General features: G+C 37.6%; 1 protein-coding gene across 18 annotated transcripts in view; it reads right to left on the minus strand.

Moving 5' to 3' along the window:
* Positions 1–20,426, minus strand: part of NEB (nebulin) — a 124,703-nt gene extending 104,277 nt beyond the window's left edge. For 10 of the 18 annotated variants that reach the window (XM_057415560.1, XM_057415573.1, XM_057415559.1 and 7 more), the window contains exons 1-24: positions 20,317–20,418; positions 18,922–18,987; positions 15,196–15,240; positions 13,528–13,764; positions 12,388–12,495; positions 11,528–11,632; positions 11,102–11,206; positions 10,895–10,999; positions 10,075–10,179; positions 8,870–8,974; positions 8,576–8,683; positions 7,730–7,846; positions 6,974–7,075; positions 6,766–6,873; positions 6,554–6,658; positions 5,785–5,883; positions 5,183–5,287; positions 4,978–5,085; positions 4,018–4,329; positions 3,679–3,885; positions 2,929–3,033; positions 2,479–2,586; positions 1,391–1,702; positions 20–226 (exon numbers count right to left, since the gene is read on the minus strand). In XM_057415560.1, coding sequence (XP_057271543.1) covers positions 20–226; positions 1,391–1,702; positions 2,479–2,586; positions 2,929–3,033; positions 3,679–3,885; positions 4,018–4,329; positions 4,978–5,085; positions 5,183–5,287; positions 5,785–5,883; positions 6,554–6,658; positions 6,766–6,873; positions 6,974–7,075; positions 7,730–7,846; positions 8,576–8,683; positions 8,870–8,974; positions 10,075–10,179; positions 10,895–10,999; positions 11,102–11,206; positions 11,528–11,632; positions 12,388–12,495; positions 13,528–13,764; positions 15,196–15,240; positions 18,922–18,954 — 3,051 coding nt within the window. In that variant the 5' untranslated portion in view covers positions 18,955–18,987; positions 20,317–20,418. Of the gene's footprint in view, positions 1–19; positions 227–1,390; positions 1,703–2,478; positions 2,587–2,928; positions 3,034–3,678; positions 3,886–4,017; positions 4,330–4,977; positions 5,086–5,182; positions 5,288–5,784; positions 5,884–6,553; positions 6,659–6,765; positions 6,874–6,973; positions 7,076–7,729; positions 7,847–8,575; positions 8,684–8,869; positions 8,975–10,074; positions 10,180–10,894; positions 11,000–11,101; positions 11,207–11,527; positions 11,633–12,387; positions 12,496–13,527; positions 13,765–15,195; positions 15,241–18,921; positions 18,988–20,316 lie in introns of all 18 variants that reach the window. The other 8 variants (XM_057415557.1, XM_057415561.1, XM_057415558.1 and 5 more) reach the window with 5 other exon arrangements.
* Between the last annotated feature and the right edge of the window lie 971 nt (positions 20,427–21,397).

A 21,397-nucleotide genomic window follows, 5' to 3' on the forward strand; every position in this document is an offset into this window, starting at 1 on the left:
ATAATGAAAAATTCCTTACATCACTCAGCTGCTTCGTGTTGTGCTGAGCTAAAACCATTGGCATTGAATCTGGTATACTTGTAAATTTGATGGTGTCTGGGTGCTGACGGTATTTCTTTTCATTTAATGCCTCCCCAGCCTTTTTAGCTTTTTCAACATCCAGAGAACCAAGAGGACTCCAGCCAATACCCTTGAACCAGCTGTTATAATCTTGTTTGTACGCATTCTGAAGGAGAAAAAACCAACATGGATCAAGATTTTCCCACAGAATTGTAATAATTCTGTTTAAAGCAATAATCACATAGCCCAGCTAGCATATTCTACATGAGCAGGAAATATTTATAAATTCCTGAAGGGAACAGCACGTTCTTTTTATGCTTCTCTAATTTTATAAAGAAGAAAAACAAGTGTATTTTTGATTCATGATTCATGAACCCAGTATTTACTAACCATCCTTTTCTTTTACCTATGTGAAAAATTTCACCAACCTTCAATTCTTAGTAGCTTCTAAACTACGATATAGTGACTGTTTAATTTGTTCTGTGTTTCAGCAGACTCTATGAGACTTGGCCTTGTACAGAGGTTCCACAGAGTCTCAATTTTTGTTTTTTTTCTTATAGTTCCTCCTACAGTAAATTATGGAGAGTCCACAGACTGCAAGTGAAAAATTTATCATGGCTACAAAATATGCAGAAGGTTATCCCATATAAACATTCAGACAAAGTTCTGAATGCAAGGATATTGTGTACACTCTTTTCTTAAGACTATTCCATGTTCTAACTCTAAAATGAGTGGTCCTCCACAGAGATCCACAGAGTCAAATTCTGCAGTATATACGGAGGTGCGGAGTGCAACTATGTATGCCCAGTCAACCATCTGAAACTATCTGCGAGGACCAAGCAGCTCCTAAGAGGTATCTCCTATACTAGAGATCTCCAGCATGTATTTCCAACAATATCAATAGCTCCATTTTGTCCACTCCTTCATCTTAAGTGATTAACAATAGACCCCCTACACTACCCTATCTATCTCCTGTAATAAAAAAGCAAGACAACTTAAAAGAAGTCTTAAGGAATAAAACAAAATTACATTAGTTAGTTGCAAAATAAAGTTTCGGGGGGGGGGGGAAGTTAGCTTGAATTCAGCATTCCAGAATTCAGCTCTATACTGATATGCCAACATCAAAACCCTGCCCTGTTGATAAGAACACACCTGCAATTTGGTTATTTCTAAATGCCACCAGCTGATAAAACTTACATCTTCTCCAAGACATAAGAAAAACAGACCATTCCAATACAGTAATGGCAATTTCAATGGAATATAAACTCATATTTTATATTCACAGTATGCAGGAAAACATCCATGAAATTGCTATCAATGAAATACTTACATCACTCTGAATTTGCATCATGTTCTTCGCAAGCTCAACATCCATGGCATCTGGCAGGTAAGTGTAGTGATGGATCAGGTTTTTGTAATGAGCATTAGAAGCTACGTCCTGAGACTGTTTAGCCGCCTGGATACTGTACATGTCAGGAGTTGCATGATAGTTAGTCTTGGTCTTCTCATAGTCTTTCTTGTACTCGCGTTCAGACTGAATCTTTGCTACATTCATGTAGTGAACAAGCTTAGGGTCATCTTGCAGGCTTCTGAAACCAACCTGTTTTCCTTTAGCCTTCTCATATGATTCTTTATATTTATACTAGAAACAGAGGAAAGAGAGTTGTATGGCTACTTATGTCCACGCTAACGCAAAAGAAAAGCTCTAATTGGAAAAAGCAGCTGCAAGCAGCTCAGAAAGATAAACTCTCCTAATTGGCACAAACACGAGCTTTTCTTGCTGCACCATCTAAGCCTGTACACTACAGGTTATGTGCACCACTATAAGATCTATCAGTATTAGCTTTTCTTTTAAGTAAGGGAAAACATTTCCTAAGCATTCCTGCGCAGAAAGGTGTATGAAAAATATCAGAATAATTGAGACAATCCTTCTCAGTCATTTGAAAGCAAAAGCAAACAAATGGCATATGACTGGAGAGCTGCCTCTAGTTATACAAAACCAATAGTACATATCCCACCTTACAAAATTTGTACTACATGGCCCTCCAATTCATGTATAAGCCATGCTCCACTGTATAACCAAAAGCACCCTGAACACATGTTGTTGTCTGTAAATAGGTGCCAATGCAGTGTGTTTCTGGAAATTTGTCATAGAATGATTGCAAGAACTACCGATTTAATTTCTGCTGTGTCAAGCAGGTTAAGAAACACAGTATAAAAGCATTTGCCTATCTAAAGCAAACAAGATGAGCATAAAATAAGTTCTGTGCAAACTAGGCCTTTGGGAAAGACTAAGAATCGCCTTCTCATAATGCTGACTCTAGTTGAGACTTGTGCAACACATGAGGTCTACCAGACAGCCTGGAAGGGGCAACATTCTACTAAATGTAGGATAGCATACCTGGAGTAGATACTTACATCACTAGCGATGTTTCTCGAAGCCTTGGCTAGAGTAATTGGAATAGCATCAAGAGAAACCTTGTTCCCTTTAGCTATTAGATCATGGTAGCCTTGTTTATAATAAGCCTAAAAAAGAAAATCCATATTATTCCAGAGAATTTAGTAATCACATGACCTATATGCAAGTCAAAGCTATTCCTAAGCTACTCCAGGTAATTCTTTAGAAGCAGGTGCAGTGGGGATCATATACAACCCTTGGTCTTCATTTATAAGAACAGATTTATCTATTAATTACATTAATTAAATGATATCTGGTTGGAAATCCAAGTAACACAAAGAATGAAAAATTACACTGATAGAAGTTGACTATATAGAACTGCTTATCTGTGAAAGGAACCTGCAATCTCTAACATATTACTCAAAAATTCATTAACGATGCATAAAAAATGTTGTAAAGAAGTCACTTACGTCACTGATATTAGCTGCATTGTATCTAGCTTGGATAAACTGTGGAATATCCGGGCTTAGAGTATATTTATGTTTAACTTCCTCTCCAGAAGATCTATACAGTTTCTGTAAAATATATGATACAGAAATAAATCCTTTCCTTGTTTAGGTTACTGTAAATTAACTGAGGGTTTATGTTTGATTTTGCAAATACATGTACATTGCCACCTATTTCATAAAGATTGAGGCTGCACTTTTCACACAGAGTTGTTAATCTTACTGAGTAATGCATCCTAAAAGCTTCATGCAGTCTTTACTCAATAAAATGAAGGCCTTTAATGGACATAAAGCCACATTTATGAAGGAACAGGATAATAAAGAGTAACACAAAACAAAGCTTCCTGGTTATAGTGATTGACATACTATGATTTGTCAAACATTCTGTAGTTAATTTATTATTGCAGGTGGTAAAACATGAATAAACAACCTGGAAATTTCACATTTCTTAAATAAAATGTATTTCAAATGTACTTAGAATACAAATGGGCGGAATCAACCCATGTGAACTTAAAAAGACACATGATTTCAGAGAGATTTACAGACCTATACAGACCTTAATCCCAAGCAAATCAGAGCACAAAACAATGACAACACAGGGCAACACTTTCAGGCTAACAATACTTTAAAATATTTTACAGACAATTCCCAGCTTTTCAGTAGATACATCTTTACAATATCTTTACCTTAACACCCATTTATTTCTCTACTTACATCATTGAGTTGAACTGAATTCTGTTTGGCTTGGACCATTACTGGAGAGTCCACCACACTTGTAAATTTAATGGTGTCCGGATGCTGGCGGTATTTCTTTTCATTCAAGGCATCTCCAGCTTTTTTAGCTTTTTCTACTTCTAGTGATCCAATGGGGACCCAACCAATGCCTTTCATCCAGTTATTATAATCAGCTTTGTACACATTCTAATAAAGGAGTGAAAACAATGTTTTAAAAGTTAGGAAGTATGAAAAACAATTCAGGGACCTATCCTGAGTCTTCACAGTTTTTGCTTAAGGCATCTCAAAAAAATTCTGTTCACATGAGGCTTTACTTACATCACTCTGAATCTCCATCATATTCTTGGAAAGCTCCACATTCATTGCATCTGGTAAGTAAGTATAATGGTGGAGGAGGTTCTTGTAATTAGTGTTGCTGGCAATCTCTTGAGCCTTCTTGGCACCAACAACATTGACCATATCCAATGGAATGTTGTACTTAGTTTTTGTCTTCTCATAATCCTTCTTGTACTCTCGCTCAGACTGCATCTTGGCTACCTTCATAGAATGAACGAGTTTGGGATCGTCTTGGATGCTCCTGAAGCCAACAAGTTTACCCTTGGCAAGTTCATAGGCTTTTTTATAGTTAACCTGTTAGAATATAACAGAACAAGGAAAATATCATCTAAGTAACTTAGCAATAAGTAATTAAAAGCAAAGGCTACCCTTTGTTTTCTACAAAGAGTATACCACACATCTTAATAAATCCAGGCATGTATCTCTTCAAAATTCAGTGACAAACAAATCAGTTAGCTAGCTTTCAAAGTAGTACTGTCTCACTTGTACTGATTATAAGAGAGAGAAGTCTAAAACACTAAGGGACCTCTGCAAGACCATCCCCAAAAATCTACCAAAAATCCAGTGATGACCTAGAGTCTTCCATCTAATTTATGATTCGGCCTATAATTCATGACAGGGAGAATTCAGGGGTCCATTGCTCATAGAGCTGTCATTACTGACCTACTCGTCATGATTTACCTTAACCATACTGGAGCACAAGAGCCAACTTATTCACGAGAATTAGATAATGTAAAAGCCTTTTCTAAATGTAATTATACAAATATGTATTGAAACAATGAAACACCATGCAAATATTACTGTGTTAAATACATCCAATAACATGCCCAAAAAAAGCAATAAAGAAGTTATCCTATGTGTCCTTAATAAACAGAATTGCAAATTCTGTTTAAGTATAAACTCTTGTGAGTTAAGCAGTTCCTTCAGGAAGGATATACTTACATCACTGACAGCCTGCCTAGCAGCCTTGGCAGCTTGGATAGGAATAGCATCACTTTTTAGATCATATCCCTTTGATTTTAATTCTTCCAATCCCATTTTGTAATAGTTCTAGGAGAAAAGGTGAATTTTTAATAAGCAGCTACTAGCTAACAGAAACCTTATCTTGTAAATTGAATTAATAACTTTAGATTCAAAATATACTCACATCACTAATATTGTAGGCATTAACTTTAGCCTGTATAAACTGGGGCACATCTGGAGGGAGGTGGTACTTATGAATAATTTCTTCACCTTTGGATTTATATATTATCTACAAAGAAAAACAATGACAGAAATTCAGCAACACAATATTTAGAGATTGCAAATGCTTAATAATGCAGAGTGATACAGCTTAAAGAACTGTTCTATGATTCTATGATTCTAGGATCTCATGTTACTCACTCACAAAGACATACAGATGAAATCCTAGTCCTTGCCAAGTGAGTGGTATAAACCCCACTGACTTAACTGGTGTGAACACATTGAGAATGATGGACAAGAAGTTATAGATATACATACTAAAAATTGACATGAACAGCCAACTGAAAAACTGAAAAAAAAACTGATTTCCAGCTGATCTCCCACTGGAACATAACTGCGAATACCCATGAACGTTTTTGTGCTTGTGCGTGTGTGTATATGTGCACACATTCACCTACGCATTCATTTCAGGAGTTCTCTTAAAACTGGATGATAAAGTAAAGCTAGTCAAGAGTGCAGAAACTGATAATGTCAGAGTGCAGCAACATATTTCGTAAGATTACTTACATCACTCAGCTGTTTGCTATTGATCTCTGCTTGCTTCTGTACTGGAGAGTCAGTCACTTGAGTAAATTTGGTTTGATCAGGATGCTTTTTGTAGGTGTGCTGAAGGAATATAATAAACATATTTACAGAAAACGCAAATAAGCAAAACTATCTTATAAGACATACCAATCTTGCATTACTTAGGATAGTTAACAGTTGTGGCATGTATGCAGATAAGCACTGTCCTGCACAATGGTTCTCATGTTACTTTTTAGCATGATCAAAGAGCAAATAATTTTTTAAAGTATTAATATAAAATATTTCAATAGCTATATAAATATTATAATGTATGGCATAAATGATAATACATTATAAATATTATAGCCTATTCATTTTAGTATATTATATACAAATATATAAAGCATTTTCCAAGTATTGACAAAGTAAATAAAATTGGTATTAATAAAGTACCTTTAATGTATTAATGGAAAAATACATTGACTTCAGCAGGTAAATCCTGAGGATCATTAATTCAGTTTGGTACTACTCCAATTTTATGGTTTTACTTGTTAGAAAAAAAAGATTATGCTGTATCTGTCTTGATCACTAGATGTCAGAAAAGGCTCTAAAATACAGCTGAACATGGTTTTTACAAGTCATATGTGCTAATAAGACTAAATTAAAAATCATCAAAGTTAAGAAGAATCACTCTGTAAGTTTCTGCGTGCCCAAGGCACAGATACCCTGCATGTAGTTGGCTACTTGATAACCATTACTATGCCGTACTTACATCCTTACACTGCTCTAACTTCTTAATTGCTTCATACTCCTGAGTTATGGTCTGAGGGAAGTAGCATCTTGTCTTTTCCTCTTCATACTCTGCTTTGTAATTTTTCTAGGAATAAAATCAACATTCAGTAAGAATCCACTTACTTCTGTATGTCATGAGCTTTCTCTGACATGACAACATGGTGGTGAAAACAGAATGACAGCCACACTTACATCGCTCTTCATAGCTTCAACTTTCATGCAGTGTATCTGATGTGGGTCCTCAAAGCTGCCCACATAGTGTCCTAAAATATTTTTTTGATATGCATCTTTGTATTTTACCTGGAAAAATCACAGAATCACAGAATAGTCAAGAGCTGATAAACAAAAGTAATATCAGGAGTGCCAGTACTGAACAACACAACATAAATCAAATGCTTACGTCACTAAAATTCTTCAGAACACTATCAGTCTGGAACTTTGGTGTGTCACAGTAATTAATGCTGGTTCCTTTTGATTGTTCATAGGCTTCTTTGTATAATTTCTGCAGAAGAAAACAATGTCAGATAGTGAAGTATATTTCACTGCAACTCACTCACAACACATTAAAAATTACAAAAGAGTGAAATTATTGCAAAGAAAAGTTTTCCCAGAAAACTAAAAAACAGACGGCACTTTTTCCCAATGATTTTAAAAAAAAAACTTTTTTTGGTTGCTATTAGGCCTGTAATAGAAGATAGAAAGGCCTGACTAAGGGGTTTTGAACTTCTGACACTTAGAAATAAGCAGTCTACTTCCATACAGATGCAAACGGCAAGAAGAGACAGAGAAGGCCATTACAGTGAGTAACCAGAATACAATATTATAGATAGGTACCACATATTTTATCATTATTGCCATCAGTTGAAGCTCCTTAAAACAGTAAGGGAAGAGCTGTCATTTAGTGATTCATTTTCCATAGAGATCTAAGTGAACTATTCAGTAATTAGCTATCCCCAAAACATGTTACAGCTATTGTTCCATTCTGCTTTGAAGAAATTACTCCTTACCTATACTGCCCTTTTGGGTGGGATTTCATGATAAATATTGATGTATAAAACTAGAAATACCAAGAGATCCAAAGGAGAAGCCTTGTGAAGAAATGAAGACTTATTGTACATGACTAAAAATCATCCAGCTGTACTTTGATAATACTTACATCACTCAGCGCATTTCCTGCAGCTTTTAATTGCTTCAGCAATGGGTTCTCTGTAGCAGGAAGCACGTTATAATCTGCAATAGCTTTGTTCTTTTCATAGTCTGCTCTGTATTTTACCTTTAAAAAGTAAAAAGAGTGAGGTTTTAGAAATCAGTAATAAAAGCCAAATGCTCACAAACCTGTACTATGTTGAAGTTTTCAGGAAAATTTCCCCTGGTTTTTGACATATGATTCATGATGGCAAAGGACCATGAAAGGTACTCAGATCACAGGAGGGCATGGATGATAAGATGTGAGGCAGGGTCACAACATAAGTGAAAGCTATTCAGTAGACGTCCCCACCTCTAAGCACCTCTCCAGACATTGTAATTTTTCAAATATCAGCTGACATCTCAGAATAGTCATATTTTTACAAGTAATGACATAAGATTGTCTTTGCTGATGCATATACTATTGCAAAAAATGCAGAAGCCAAATTTTGTACTTTGAATAAAGCACAGTGTCACTGAAATACACTGAGCAAGGATGAATAAATATTAAAATTCTGAGCCAAATTCAGCTAGCTTAAGTTGGTCTTGGTTAACAGTATGAATTTGTTCCAGCTAAAAGTTAGGCACATAACATCATTAGAACAAATAATGAAGCAAATTCTACTTCACTGGAAGAAAATTCTATTTCATGGGTACTACTGTGGAAGACCATAAGCATGCCTAGGAGCTTCCTGAGGGAAAGCACACAAGAATACCTGTTTTGCTTGTAAGAAAATACTTTCTGACACTGACAAAACAGTTTCAGCAGAAACTGGCCTGACTTTGGCTTTACGCTCAAGCTAAACAGATGACATACCTTACTGACGTTGTTTGAAACTCGCTTATTAGCTTCATATTCTGGAGTTTCAGTCTGCATAAAGTAGATTTGGTCTTTCATGTTTTCAAAGTCTTCTTGGTATTTTCTCTATTAGGAACAGAGATGAGCAGATAACAATGCACTTACATTATAAATCAGACATCCATGAAGTTGCTTATTTAGGAAAAGAGAAATGCTACGAATGGAGCAGGCAAAAGTCATCAGTATTTTCTAGGTTAACATAAAGAGCGGATAAAGCTGTTCACGTCAAGATTTTCTGAAGAATTCACTTACCATGCTTAGATTTTCTGCGTTCATTTTTGCAATTGCAACATCATAGCATGGAGTTTGAGTCCATTTGCCTTTGATCTTGTTTTTATAGTCCTCATGGTAAATAATCTACCACAAAAAAAAAAAAAATTAACGCCTAAGATACAGTTCAATTTTCACTTGACAGATTTGTTTTTAAAAGTCTTCTTTTTAAAGTTGCTTCACATTTTATATCTGCCTTACAATCACTTCATCAGTTATTGTTAAAAGCACCTTAAATATGATCTGGCCTATTCAATTCAATATTCAGTTATTTCACTTAGTACCTTGCCTGACCAAAAAAAGGATAAATAGGTGAAATAAGTCCCCTCTTATAGAAGACAGTTATTAATAGAAAATCTCTCCATGAGATATCACTAATATATTCACTTAGTTCAGTTTTCTCATTGGTCACATAACACTGGGGCATAGTATTGCCCATGGTTAAACCAGAATTCATTGTTACTGCTGCTGAAACTTGTTGTAAGCAAACTCTTTAACATACGAATTGCCTGATGTATGTGATTTCTAGTAGACTAGATTCAAACAGACGGAAATCAAGCAGCAACTGTTTAAACAGACAGCTCCTGTTTTGACTCAGTTTTCCAAACACATTTTCAGCCACAGCTGCTTATCATAAAAAATACAATTTCTCCAGTGCCTTTTTGATTGTTACCACATTGATAAAGACCATATATGCCAAAAATAACCTTTAAAAGTTCTACATTTTATTATTTTGGAGATACCTATATAGCTTACTATTTTATTCATTTCAAAGAATTACAATAATGATCTTGCTTTTCACACTTCTAGAAATTTTTTTGATGACAATTTAGCTTTTAAGCTATGGAAGAATAAGACTAAAGAAATTTTCTCTAAATGAAATTTCTTCCCCTTCCAGATGGGTTCACTACAATATTTTCTTAGTGGTTTTGAAACCGTAAGTGAATACTTTAACTCTCTAATCTTAAACAGCAAATCACTTTCAACATATAGCAATAAAATTATGCATGGCTTCTTCATAATAGCTGAATTCTGAACTGAGTTAAAATCCTATTTACAAGATTATGCAACTTAGTGGGGTCGTCGCACGTCAGCTCTGGTCTTTTCTTTTGCTTTCCCTGTCTCTAGGTACCTTTTTGCCTCTCTAATTCCAAAAGTGAGAAAGAAGAGCACTGCATTCTACTCACATCACTCAGCTGCCTTGTCACTTTCTTGGCTTGTTCCACATCAGGTGGATCTGCCAGAGGAGTATATTTAGATTTTCGTTCATCATGCCCTTTTTTGTAGACAATCTGAAAATATGAAAGAATTAAACAGTAACTAAGCATCAGGACATATACCCTTGACTTCGCTAACACCACTATTAACGAAAGCACTTCTGTCCACAGCTACTGCAGCACAAGCTCTTTCAATCAGTGTATTCTGGAAGACTATTGAGAAGCCTTTTGAGAAGGGACAATGGAAAAGAATCGGTTCCCTGGAAAAGTTTTCAGGTATATTACTCTGTTTCTGATAAACACGGAATAGTGAACTTGCAAACATCTGCAAAATTCACCAAAATCTTTGAGACCCGAGATCCTCGGTTAAAGAGTTCTATGTATCCAAGCATCAGCAAATCACATAGCCTCACGAATTCCTGACTTTTCTTAACAGAGACAGATTTGTAGACCCATAACAATGAACTGGGCTCACAGCCAAACCTGAGAGTTTGTCCACACTTTTGAAAGATACTCAAAAGTCTTCTTATGGATTACCTCAGAAAATCTTTAATGATTAATTATTCAATTAATTCATAATCCAACACCAAATTGCCAACAGATTTATACTCTAATATAGAATACATATTTTTCTATTGAAATAGCACTGCTATCAGACCTATCAGTGCACACCTACACATTTTTGTTTTCTGTTCCATTATGAAGTTTATATTTAGCCCAAGTCACCCACCAAGCCTACCAAGTTACGCCGTAGCAGTCACCCAAGTGTCAACCAGGCTTTAATACGTACATCACTCAGAGTCTTCTGAGCCTGAGCCACCCTCCTGAGCTCTGGACTGTCATTGTATGGATAGAATAATGTTTTGTCTCCTTCCCAGTCTTCAGTATAGAGTTTCTAAAAACCAGAAAAATGCCAGAATACTTATTATGAACTAATCTCTGACTGGGAATGCTTCTTGCCCTTCAGCTGCCTAGGCCTGGCATATTTTTTACTTACCTTGCTGAACATTGCTGTGTTTTTTATTGCATTCACAAGTTCTGGAGCATCAGGGGGAAGCAGGTACTTGTCTTTATTCTCCTCCCAGTTCTGTTTGTATAATACCTGGAAAGAAAGATCAGCACATCAGTTATTCTATCATTAGGAAAAAATATTTACTTTAGTGAATAAACTACCTGCTCTAAACATCTTTTTTTCAAAGTGAAAGTTTCAAACCAGTGATGCCTGAAGACATCAACTGGAAACATTTAATATTATATCTATACTTGCATTATCAGCTTCTCTGCTATCTCTCCCTGTGCTTCTAAATTGTTGTATAAACATTTCTTTAGTGCCCTGAGCTCAAAACTTTATTCATATCAGTAACCTCACAATCCACTAAGGTTCACAACCCTTTCAGAAAATCAGAAATCAGAACTCGCTTACCTTGCTCACTTGCTGTGACACCTTCTTTGCATGTTCTATATCCATGGCCTTTTCATCAACATGGCAAATAGTTTTAGCAACTTCACCAGCCATGCGGTATTTAACCTAGGTTAATGCACAACCACATGCATTTATTCTTAAAGCAAAAACTGACACTTTTTTTTTAAAAAAGCAGAATATTAACATTTTGACACTTACTATTGTAAAAACCCAAAACATGAATTCAGGAAAGCATTTAGAACTAGTTGTTTCTTCAAAATTAAGCTCATGGAAACAAATGGATTTTGTGAATTGACTGACAAAGAAATGCAACATTGAGAAAGTTTCAAGAGATGTGAAACCAAGTTAGAGGTAGTGCCCTTCTGTAATCACAGAGTTTGTTCTAAGAGTACTTCCACCCTGTATAATGAAAAATTCTAGGGCTATTTACCCAGCGCACAACTTAACCTCAACAAAAATTCACCAGGCACATCATTCATGATTACTGCAGGACATTGGGTGTGGAATCTTCAAATTCTGTGATACAGACATTCCCATCATCTCCCATGCCTGTAACTTCCAAACAGAAATTTTTAAACCTCTTTAGGCACAATGGAGCAGGGTTATTATTCAGCTAGAAAGGAAACATCACATCTCCCTTCCTGAAAGGCCTAAATTCCAACCCACATCACAGAACTCAAACTTGTCATATACTCTGTATTCCTTGCTCTTGAAATCTGATAAAGTTTCTGCTAAACATTCAGACTGCCTTATTGCAATGTCAACAAAAATGTATCACTTCTTATCTAACATTTAAAATTGTGACTTAATTTGCTTCTTTAATACTCACTAACATTTTTTCTTACACAATTGTTACCTACCTCACTGAGCTGGTCTTGCACTTTCTTTATTCTCCGAATTTCTGGAGTATCAACTGTGGAAGCATATGGCTTTCCTCTTTCTTTTCTAAATTTTTCTTTATACTTGTTCTGAAAGAAAATATTGACAAATGTAACTAAGACATATCCTGAAGCCCTGGAAGAAATGTGTGCAGCAATTACTGACTTATTTACCTGGTTAGTATAGGAATTTGGGGCAGATTATTTAATAATACCAATTAGCATTACACAATCACATTTGCAGAGTTATGCTTATTTTAGCCAACTGACTTTCTTCCATCTTACATCCACAACAGCAAAATATCGATTTCTAAATTTAGAAATGGTTTAGATCACCTCTGATTATATTCTCCTCGGGAGCTTAGTATTGATAAATTTACAGTTATTTGGTTCAGTGAGCAAAGATACAGAAAATATGTGGGTGAAGGTAGAAGTCCTAGATCTATGATCTCACATAATCCTTTAACAGCAAACGATGGTAGGTAACATACATTAAAATTTAGGAAAAGGGATCTGACACCATCTACGTCAGGCCACAGCAGTCGTTTTCCACTCTTCACAACATCGTAAAGACATCATACAGTATTAGTCAACTGGACTTTGGTATCCTGTACCAGGAATTTAGGCTTGTTATCATTCCTATACACTGTGCACAAGGATTTTTCTTGAATATAGGTAGAGGGATAGAGAAATATAGTATCAAATAGTACATATATAATCGTATATTTATAGTACAGTATATAATAGTATATTTCTCTCTATATTGAGAATATACATTGAGCAGTATATTCAATGAGGTTTGCTGTTCAATAGACACTAGTCATTGTTATCATCATTCACTCAAATATCCAAGTCAGAGAGTGCAGGAGTCCTATTAACTGACATCTCTGCCAATCTTTAGCCATTTCTTGTGCTTAGGGATTACCTAATGCACTTAAGCAGGAAACAGGCAAGATGGGCTAATTCAGAGAAGGAAATTTCCCACTTCAGGCAAGTAACATTTATACACATGATGAAACAAAGTACAGGAGACAAAATAGTATCATGAAGGTTTGCAATAATCCCCATTAAATATTTTTAAAGTTGGTGTTCCTCAAAAACAAAAGACATGGGACAACTTACTTCACTGAACAGGTCCTTCATTTTATTACTGTGTTGCAGGTAAGGTGTCAAAAACTTAGATGGGTCCACTTTTGTCCGTATTGTCTTCTTTCTGACTGGAGGTGCTGCATCTTCAACAGATTTTTCATGTTCAACAGATTTGTCATGTTCAACAGATTTTTCACGTTCAACAGTATAGGTAGTAGTTTTAGGACCTGTGAAGTCTGTACTAACAGTCTCAGTGATCTCAGTGACCACCTGGGAATAAAGAAAAACACAATTACTTGCTTTACAGCTATAAAAGTTTAATAAGAAAAGCATTTTTCATCTCCCCTAGCTAGTAAAAGGATGCTCAGTCCTCAGGATGCTCCAGGAACCACCTGCAAGACAGAAAATCAGAGACACTTTTCCTGTTGGGCAAAGTATGCTGACTACGCATCACCCAACCTAAAAAAAAAACCACAAGGAATTAACTGACTGACTGGTCTCTGTATCAAATTCATGTAATTCTCCAGAGGCACTGGAAGAGTGGGGCTCCTGCTGCCTCTGTTCTATACGCATAACAAAACGTGAAGCTATGTGTTATAAAAAGCTGTAATATATTTCTAAGTATCTGTCATAGTTTACACACTGCCAGTAACTCAGTTTCATGCAGCCGCTCGCTCACTCCCCAGCTTCTTCCCTCCCCAGGTAGGACGGGGAGGAAGATTGGAAGAATGTAAAACCCACAGGTTGAGATGAGAACAGTTTAATACCTAAAATCAAGTACAATATAATACTAATACTAATGATGGGAATAACAGAAAGGGAGACAAAACAAAAGAAAAAAAAAAAACACTGCAAAGAAAAAACAAAACCAACAGCAACAACAACAAAACAACAGAGAAAACCAACAAAAACTCCCACTAAACACCAGTGATGCACAACACAATCGCTCACCACCCACTGACCGATACCCAGCCTGACCCAAGCAGCAATCAGTCCCTTCCAGGTAACTCCCCCCAGTTTCTATACTGGGCATTACATGCTGTGGTATGGAATACCCCTTTGGCTAGTTTGGGTCAGGTGTCCTGTCTCTGCTTCCTCCCAGTTTCTTGTGCCCCTCCTCACTGGCAGAACATGAGAGACTGAAAAGTCTTTGAACAGGGTAAATGATACTTAGCAACAACTGAAGCATTGGTGTGTTATCAGCATTGTTCTCAGACTAAAGCCAAAACACAGCACTGTACCAGCTACCAGGAAGAAAATTAACTCTGCCCTTGATAATTCTGTTCATTTTTAACATTAAAGATTGGATTTTGTCAATATGTTACCCAAATAACTTAGCTGCCTGTGTTTCCTATTATTAACACAACCTGTTGCTTCATTTTGTTAGCTCTTCTGCAAACTGGGCAGAAGCAAATGGAAGACACAGGGTGGGACAGAAATCAGGACAGTCCTTTTCTGATGGACACAGCCACAGCTCCCTCTAAAGGAAACCAATGAGTGGCAGATAGGATACTCAACAAGCTAGGAGTCCTCCAGATCATCCCACAACAGTCTTGAAAGGGAAATAAAGTTTTAAGAAGCAACTGTTCACTGATATTTGTGTATTTAATATGAAAAATTAGTCCACGGAATACAAAATTTAGCATTACTTTGTAATTTCATGCATATATAAACCACATGCAACATTACAGGAACCTTTACCTCATATGGCTCACCCTCTTCAATAGTTGTCTCTTCAATGTAATACTATTAAAAAGAGGGGGAAAAAAAAATCATTGTTAGGTCAGATGATCAGAATAGCAAACTGTAGCTTCCGTTAAGCTGTTTTAAAAACACACTTCTGGGGAAATAGGACTGTAGTTCATAGGTACCTATGTGGTCACATTTGCATCGCTGGTAATTCCGAACATCTGTTTGTTGGGTTTTTTTTCATTAATGATTGGATTTTTTCCATACATTCCTTCCAAGTAATTAATAAAGGATCACTATTTTAACTACAAGAGGGAAGACAATGATGACTGCATTAAAAGAAACATGCAAAACCCCAGGAGTTTCCAAGTCCTTTGTAATAAACTGAGAGGACTGTGGTAGGTTTATCTCTCTAATGCTGTCCTCAGAGTTTTTCCTGCCTACAGATCCTTGAAGAACACCAGTAATTAGTGGCTGCTGGACTTTGTACTACTAGCTAGACTTTGTAGTACTGATCACAATTCTGAGCTCAGCAGCTCAGCCAATTTTCCACCCAATTTATTGATCACTTGCCCATTCCACATCTCAGAAATTTGGTGATAAGAAGACTACAGGAGACTGTTTCAGGAAACCTAAAGTAGTCAAAGTGTGCAACATCCACTGGTCTCCCCTTCTCCGTAACAGCAGTGAACTCATTATAAAAAGCAATGAGTTTGGTCACCCATGATGTGCCTTTGATAAATCAATGTTCACTGCTCCCCATGACCTTCATGTCTTTCATGTGTTTAGAAATAGCTCCTAAAAGTATTTGCTCCATAGCCTTCCTAAGGTCTGATGTGAGGTTGACCAGCCTGTAATCCCCTGGATCTTCTTTCTTGACTTTCTTGAAGATGGGTATGACATCTTTTTCCAGTCAGCAGAGACATTCTTGCATGACTAAGAGCTCTCAAAGATGATAGCAGCCTTGCAATGTCACCAGCCCATTCCTTCAGCACCCATGGATTCATGTCCTCTGGTCCTATTGAGCTGTGTATATCCCCATGTTGTCAGCCCTAACTGTCTTCCTCTGCTGTGGCTACTACTTCATTCCTATATCTCTGCTAGGAAGGTCAAAGACGTGGAAGACCATAGGACAAGCCTTATCAAACCTGAGGCAAAACGGGCTTCAAGTACCTCAGCATTTTGTCTGTTCCTTGTAATTCTGTTTATCTTGCTCACTCTCTGAATCTTCAACTCCACAGTCTCATGGTCGCTGTGGCCTTGGCTGCCCTTGACCTTTGCATCTTCCACCAGTTCTTCCCTGTTTGTGAACAGCATGTCCAGCAGAGCATCTCTCCTAGTTCATTAATCAACTGTACTAAGGAATTCACCTTCACAGTACTTTCCCAGAATCCTCTAGGTTGCTCATGCCCAGCCACAGGCCTTCCCAGGAGAACCTGCAGTGGTTAAAGCCACCCTTAAACACAAGAGCTGTGCCTGTGAGCCTTTCTCCAGCTGCCTAAAGAAGTTCCCAGGGTGCTACATCTACTCTGAAGTGGCAGATCTTCACGTGGAGCACGAACCTTCCTCCTGTTGCCACAAAACATGAGCTTCCTGCTTTGTCCATTCTGATGGCCACCATCCATCACCCATTTAACCACCGTCTCCAACTGGCGCTCCGTCCTTGCCACGTGTGGCTCTGCCTCTTGCTTTTCATGAAAGTGCTACCAACAAACTCTTCCTCACTTCCATTACGGTGCAAAGCACGCTCACCCCTTCCTCCTGGAACCGGCAGTGCAGCTGACCCGACCAGAACACATCTTCCCCAGAAGAGGCAACAAGGGCTGTGTCTTGTTCCTCTGTGGGGTTCGCTCCCCGCTGGCAGCTTGCCGTGCCCCGCAGCGACCGGGAGCCGGAGGAGGCAGAGTCAGCTCGGAGAGAAGCAGCGGCGCAATCACGGCACTCGCTGCCGCCCCGCTCGCCGCAAGCCGCGGCCACACAGCACATGGCGGCCTCACGATGGCGTCGTCCCGCCGCTGAGGAGAGCCGGGGCGCCCCTCGCTGCTTAATGAACAGAAACCCACTTGCGCCGGCCGCTCTCGTAAGCAGCAGCTGTTTTAGTCGGAAGGTGCTTGTCTTGCCGCTGGCTTCCAGAAAGGAGAAAGCGTAAAATGGAGGTTTTTATCTTTGACGATCTACTCGACAATGGTTTGCTCAGGGTCACATGCCAAAACTGGGGGAACAAAATCCCCTTTGAATTAAGCCCTAAAACAAAAAAATCACATTAATTGTTCCTCGACGTTAGGATCACGTAACTAGTCCATACTTTTCAAGCTTGGTTTCAAGGTTTCAACCTTGCAAGGGTTGTTTTGAGGCAATTACTGTTCGCTGGCCCTACACCGTGTTTGACCCACTTTTCACAAAGCCTCGAGTAACTCAGCCGCAAAGGTTTGGGTCATTCACTGTGGGGCGTTGCACACCACATATACCTACAGTGTTCAGTGCAGCCTAATAACTCCAGAGAGATGGAAAGTAGTGTCTTTAAAGTCTCAACGTTTTCTCAGCCAGTAATTATTCAGCAACGATTTTCTACTCTTTTGGAAGCTTAATTTCTGAGAGTACACCTACTGGTTTAAAATAGGCGGTTCATACAGAAGTGTAATTCTAGCTAAGAAAACTTTGGGAAGGCTGAAGCTGCCTTAAAATTGTACCAGATGCTATTGTTCTGTTTTCCATAACTTTTCGCTATGACTATCTCAAGGGAAGCTACTAAAGCAGTACTATCTCAGTGTGCCCTAGGGATGTGGTTACAGGAAGGTGGTGATTAAAAAGTAAAACCAAAGAATGAAACAGAGCTGTGTAGGCAAAAAGCCCAACATACCATAATTCCAGCAGCAACAAATAAACATGGATAGCAAATAAATATACATTTTGTTACAGAAAGCACATTATGCTCAGGAAGCATAAAGGCAATTACAAGTAACATGGTATTAGGAAACTTAATGAAGGACTGGTATCTTTGTAGCTAGGTCTTTAAAATGGACTTTATGAAGAGTAACGCTTATTTTCCAAAACACATTAAACTAATTAAACTGGTAAACCATTTGACTTGACTGCATTCAGTACGTGAAATGTACAAAATCTGCAGTCAGGACTCAATGCTGTCACATGGCCTGAAATTAACAGTCCATTATATACATGAAACTGTTAGTTTAAATGCCCTATTGGCAAATCAGTCCCTGATGCAACTCCACAGACATCTACAGGTTTAAATCTAGCCCCATCTCTGTGGCTTCCAAAGTTACATTGGTTAATGGTGGCATAAAACTGCTGCATTTCTTCATTTCAGTGGGCCCAGAGGTGAGGCTAGAAAGTGGCTTCCAAAGTCATCCTCTATAGCATGGATTGGTTGACAGAGGGCAAGCTAGAAGGGAAAAGAGATGGCCCACTGCATCTATAATTACATAGAAGAGTAATTACAAAAGCTTGCAATGTAGGTGTGGGTTGGTCACAATCCTTATTTAAACAGAACAGCTATGACAGGAACCAGGGAGACTTTGCTCCACTGAGAGCAACTTTGTTGTTGCTGTTGTTGTTTACTTATTAAATCATTTAATAGATATCTAATCGTACCCTATTCTTCAGAGAGCAAACAGCAAGCAACCATCTATGCTCAGAGCAAGTGCCTCGTTAAAGTGATTAATATATTCATTCACAAGGCAGAAAACAAATATTTCTACTCTCAGATTTTCTTCTTACCTCCACAACTTCCTCATATTCTTCTTCCTCCATTTTGAGGGTATTCTTCTGTCTCTCCCCCACTCACTAGTCATGCAGCAAATGAAAGTATGAAAACAGCATTAGCCCAAGACTGAAAATATGATGAACTAGTAAAGTTCATAAAATGCCTGAGGTCATGGTTAGGAACTAGTCAGATTATTACAATGTTGTTGGCTACTTAGTGAAAGAACTTGAACAACAGAGATAAAGTTGAGATCTGGCCTTACTTTGACTGGTGTGGGAAAGTATTGGATTAAATTGCAAATATACTAATATGTTACAATTTTTGGACAAATACTTTATTCTAATAGTTGTAACACCAATACTGGAATTCAGTTAAACCATAAAAGAAATTAAAAAACAGAGGAAGAGAATTCTTGAAGTCTGGTTTGGGTTTATTACAATAAGATTATTTGAAGAATTTTCCTGTGACTATTTTATACTATTTCATGACATTATTCAAGCTCCTGTTTGAATGGGAGCTTTAGCTATATATTCTACTATATTAATTCATAAGTAAAAGCATAATATGGAAAAAGTTTGTAAATATTTTAAGGGACTATAGGTTAATGAGACAATTTTTGTCTTCCCAGCATTATCCTACATAGATGGTCTGGGTTGTTCTTTTGTTTAGCTCTTGTGACTTTTTTCTCTCTGTTTCTTCAGACCTGGAAAATATGGAAATCCATACAGTTGGCTAAACTACAAAGTACAGATGACTGTCAAAACCTTTACACAAATTAATTAACACAGCGAATTTGCTGTGAGGCAAAGCTACAATTTTCCACCAGAGAGTACAGCTCTGTTTCTAATGCTGGTAGGGGATGAAGCTTTGGAACAGCTGTTCCTGAGTCCAAAGATATTTGCCGTGTAAGCTAATACTACCAAATGACAGGGTGGTTTTGTTTAGCTGGCTAAACTGCAATTCCTTCTGGGGCAAGTGAAGTCTAGTAATCAGGTTAAATATAGGAACCTAAAATACTGTCCCTTTTTAGTTTCAATGTGTTGAGAAAAATTACCAACAAAAAAAAAAATAGTTAAACCAGATTCTTAACTATTAAAATATATGAAGAATAACTCAGAAAGTGGTATGTTGTATGAACAAGTAGGCCAAAGTTTATGAATACACCCAAGAAGCAGAATTGCATATAAGGATACAATCTATACAGTCACTACTGTAACCTCCAGTTACACTTCCAAAACACAGTTTTGGGTCCTTTCCTCTTACTGCAATTTGCTACTAGTCATCCAGACAGAAAATCTGACTTCTATGGGCATGGCACGACGACAATACCCAAAAAACTACAGAACTGGTAAACAGCTCAAGATCCTGTTCTAAGGAAAACAAGTGAAGTGTGATTAAAATGTTCTTACCAGCAACATCTAGTAAATATCCTTAGGAGCAAAGCCTCTCCAGTCCTCCCTCCTGAGCAGCACTGGGCAAGAGCAAGCCTGATAGAGCATCAGCTCCTAATTACGTATGTGAATAGCACAGCCAATCTGGCTCCAGTCTGCTCAAGTTTCAGCCCTAAATATACTTGGTGACCCCAGAGGAGGCCACCTGTTCTCAGCAACATGAAGGAAAAAGAAGCTGGGCACTTCTGTGCTCCCGAGGAAACCCAAAACACACCAGAGCTTGACTGCACTTCACCACATCTCCTCTGAAATGGATCCCTAGGCAAATCCAAGGGAGCACTGTAATGGAAAACCATGCACATTTTCTTCTTTCAGCATTGATAATAATAATTAATTTGAATTAACAGAGATAATTTCATTCATATATTGCACCTGAATCAAAAATACCTGAATTCAAGAATCTCTGAACTTCAGAGAGAGAGGAGTCTAGACTTCAAATGAAATTTTTAGTATCAGTCTGTCCTTAATTTCATCCCTTAAGTATACCTGAAGTGCTTTATCAACTTAACTAGAAGTGAAGTTGAAATCGTGTGTCGATAGTGTTATCACTTCTTATGAAATGTTACATCGCTGAACACATGGACGCAGGAACATGTGAAAACTGACTACTTGCAAAGAAAAAACTTTCAAGGAACGCAATTAACATTCAATGTGCCTGGTGAAGAAAGACTAAGAATACATGATAAACAGAGTAAGTAACAAGGGAGGAACTCCAATGCACAAAGTATTTCAGAAGGTCAAGAATTATATCATGGATGGAGTAGAATCACAGTAATGATAACAGAAGTGACCTCTTAGGCCATCTAGTTGTCTCACATTATAGGATTGGCTTTAGTTCTTCAAGAAGGTCCATTTAAAAGCCAGTATCAACAATACTCTCTTTTCATGCACTGTATCACATAATTCAGTAAATGACTGTGAGGAGACCTTGAGAGACATCTTCTTGTTCCCAAACACTTTCTACAAGTTAATATTTATATCCAGATGAAATATCATATCTCATTCACTACTGCCAAGAATTTTATACTTTGCACAGACA

This window comes from Pezoporus wallicus, unplaced genomic scaffold, assembly GCF_028554395.1.
Source record: "Pezoporus wallicus isolate ANWC-B61680 ecotype Strahan unplaced genomic scaffold, APGP_CSIRO_Pwel_v1 contig_736, whole genome shotgun sequence".
Taxonomy (NCBI): domain Eukaryota; kingdom Metazoa; phylum Chordata; class Aves; order Psittaciformes; family Psittacidae; genus Pezoporus; species Pezoporus wallicus.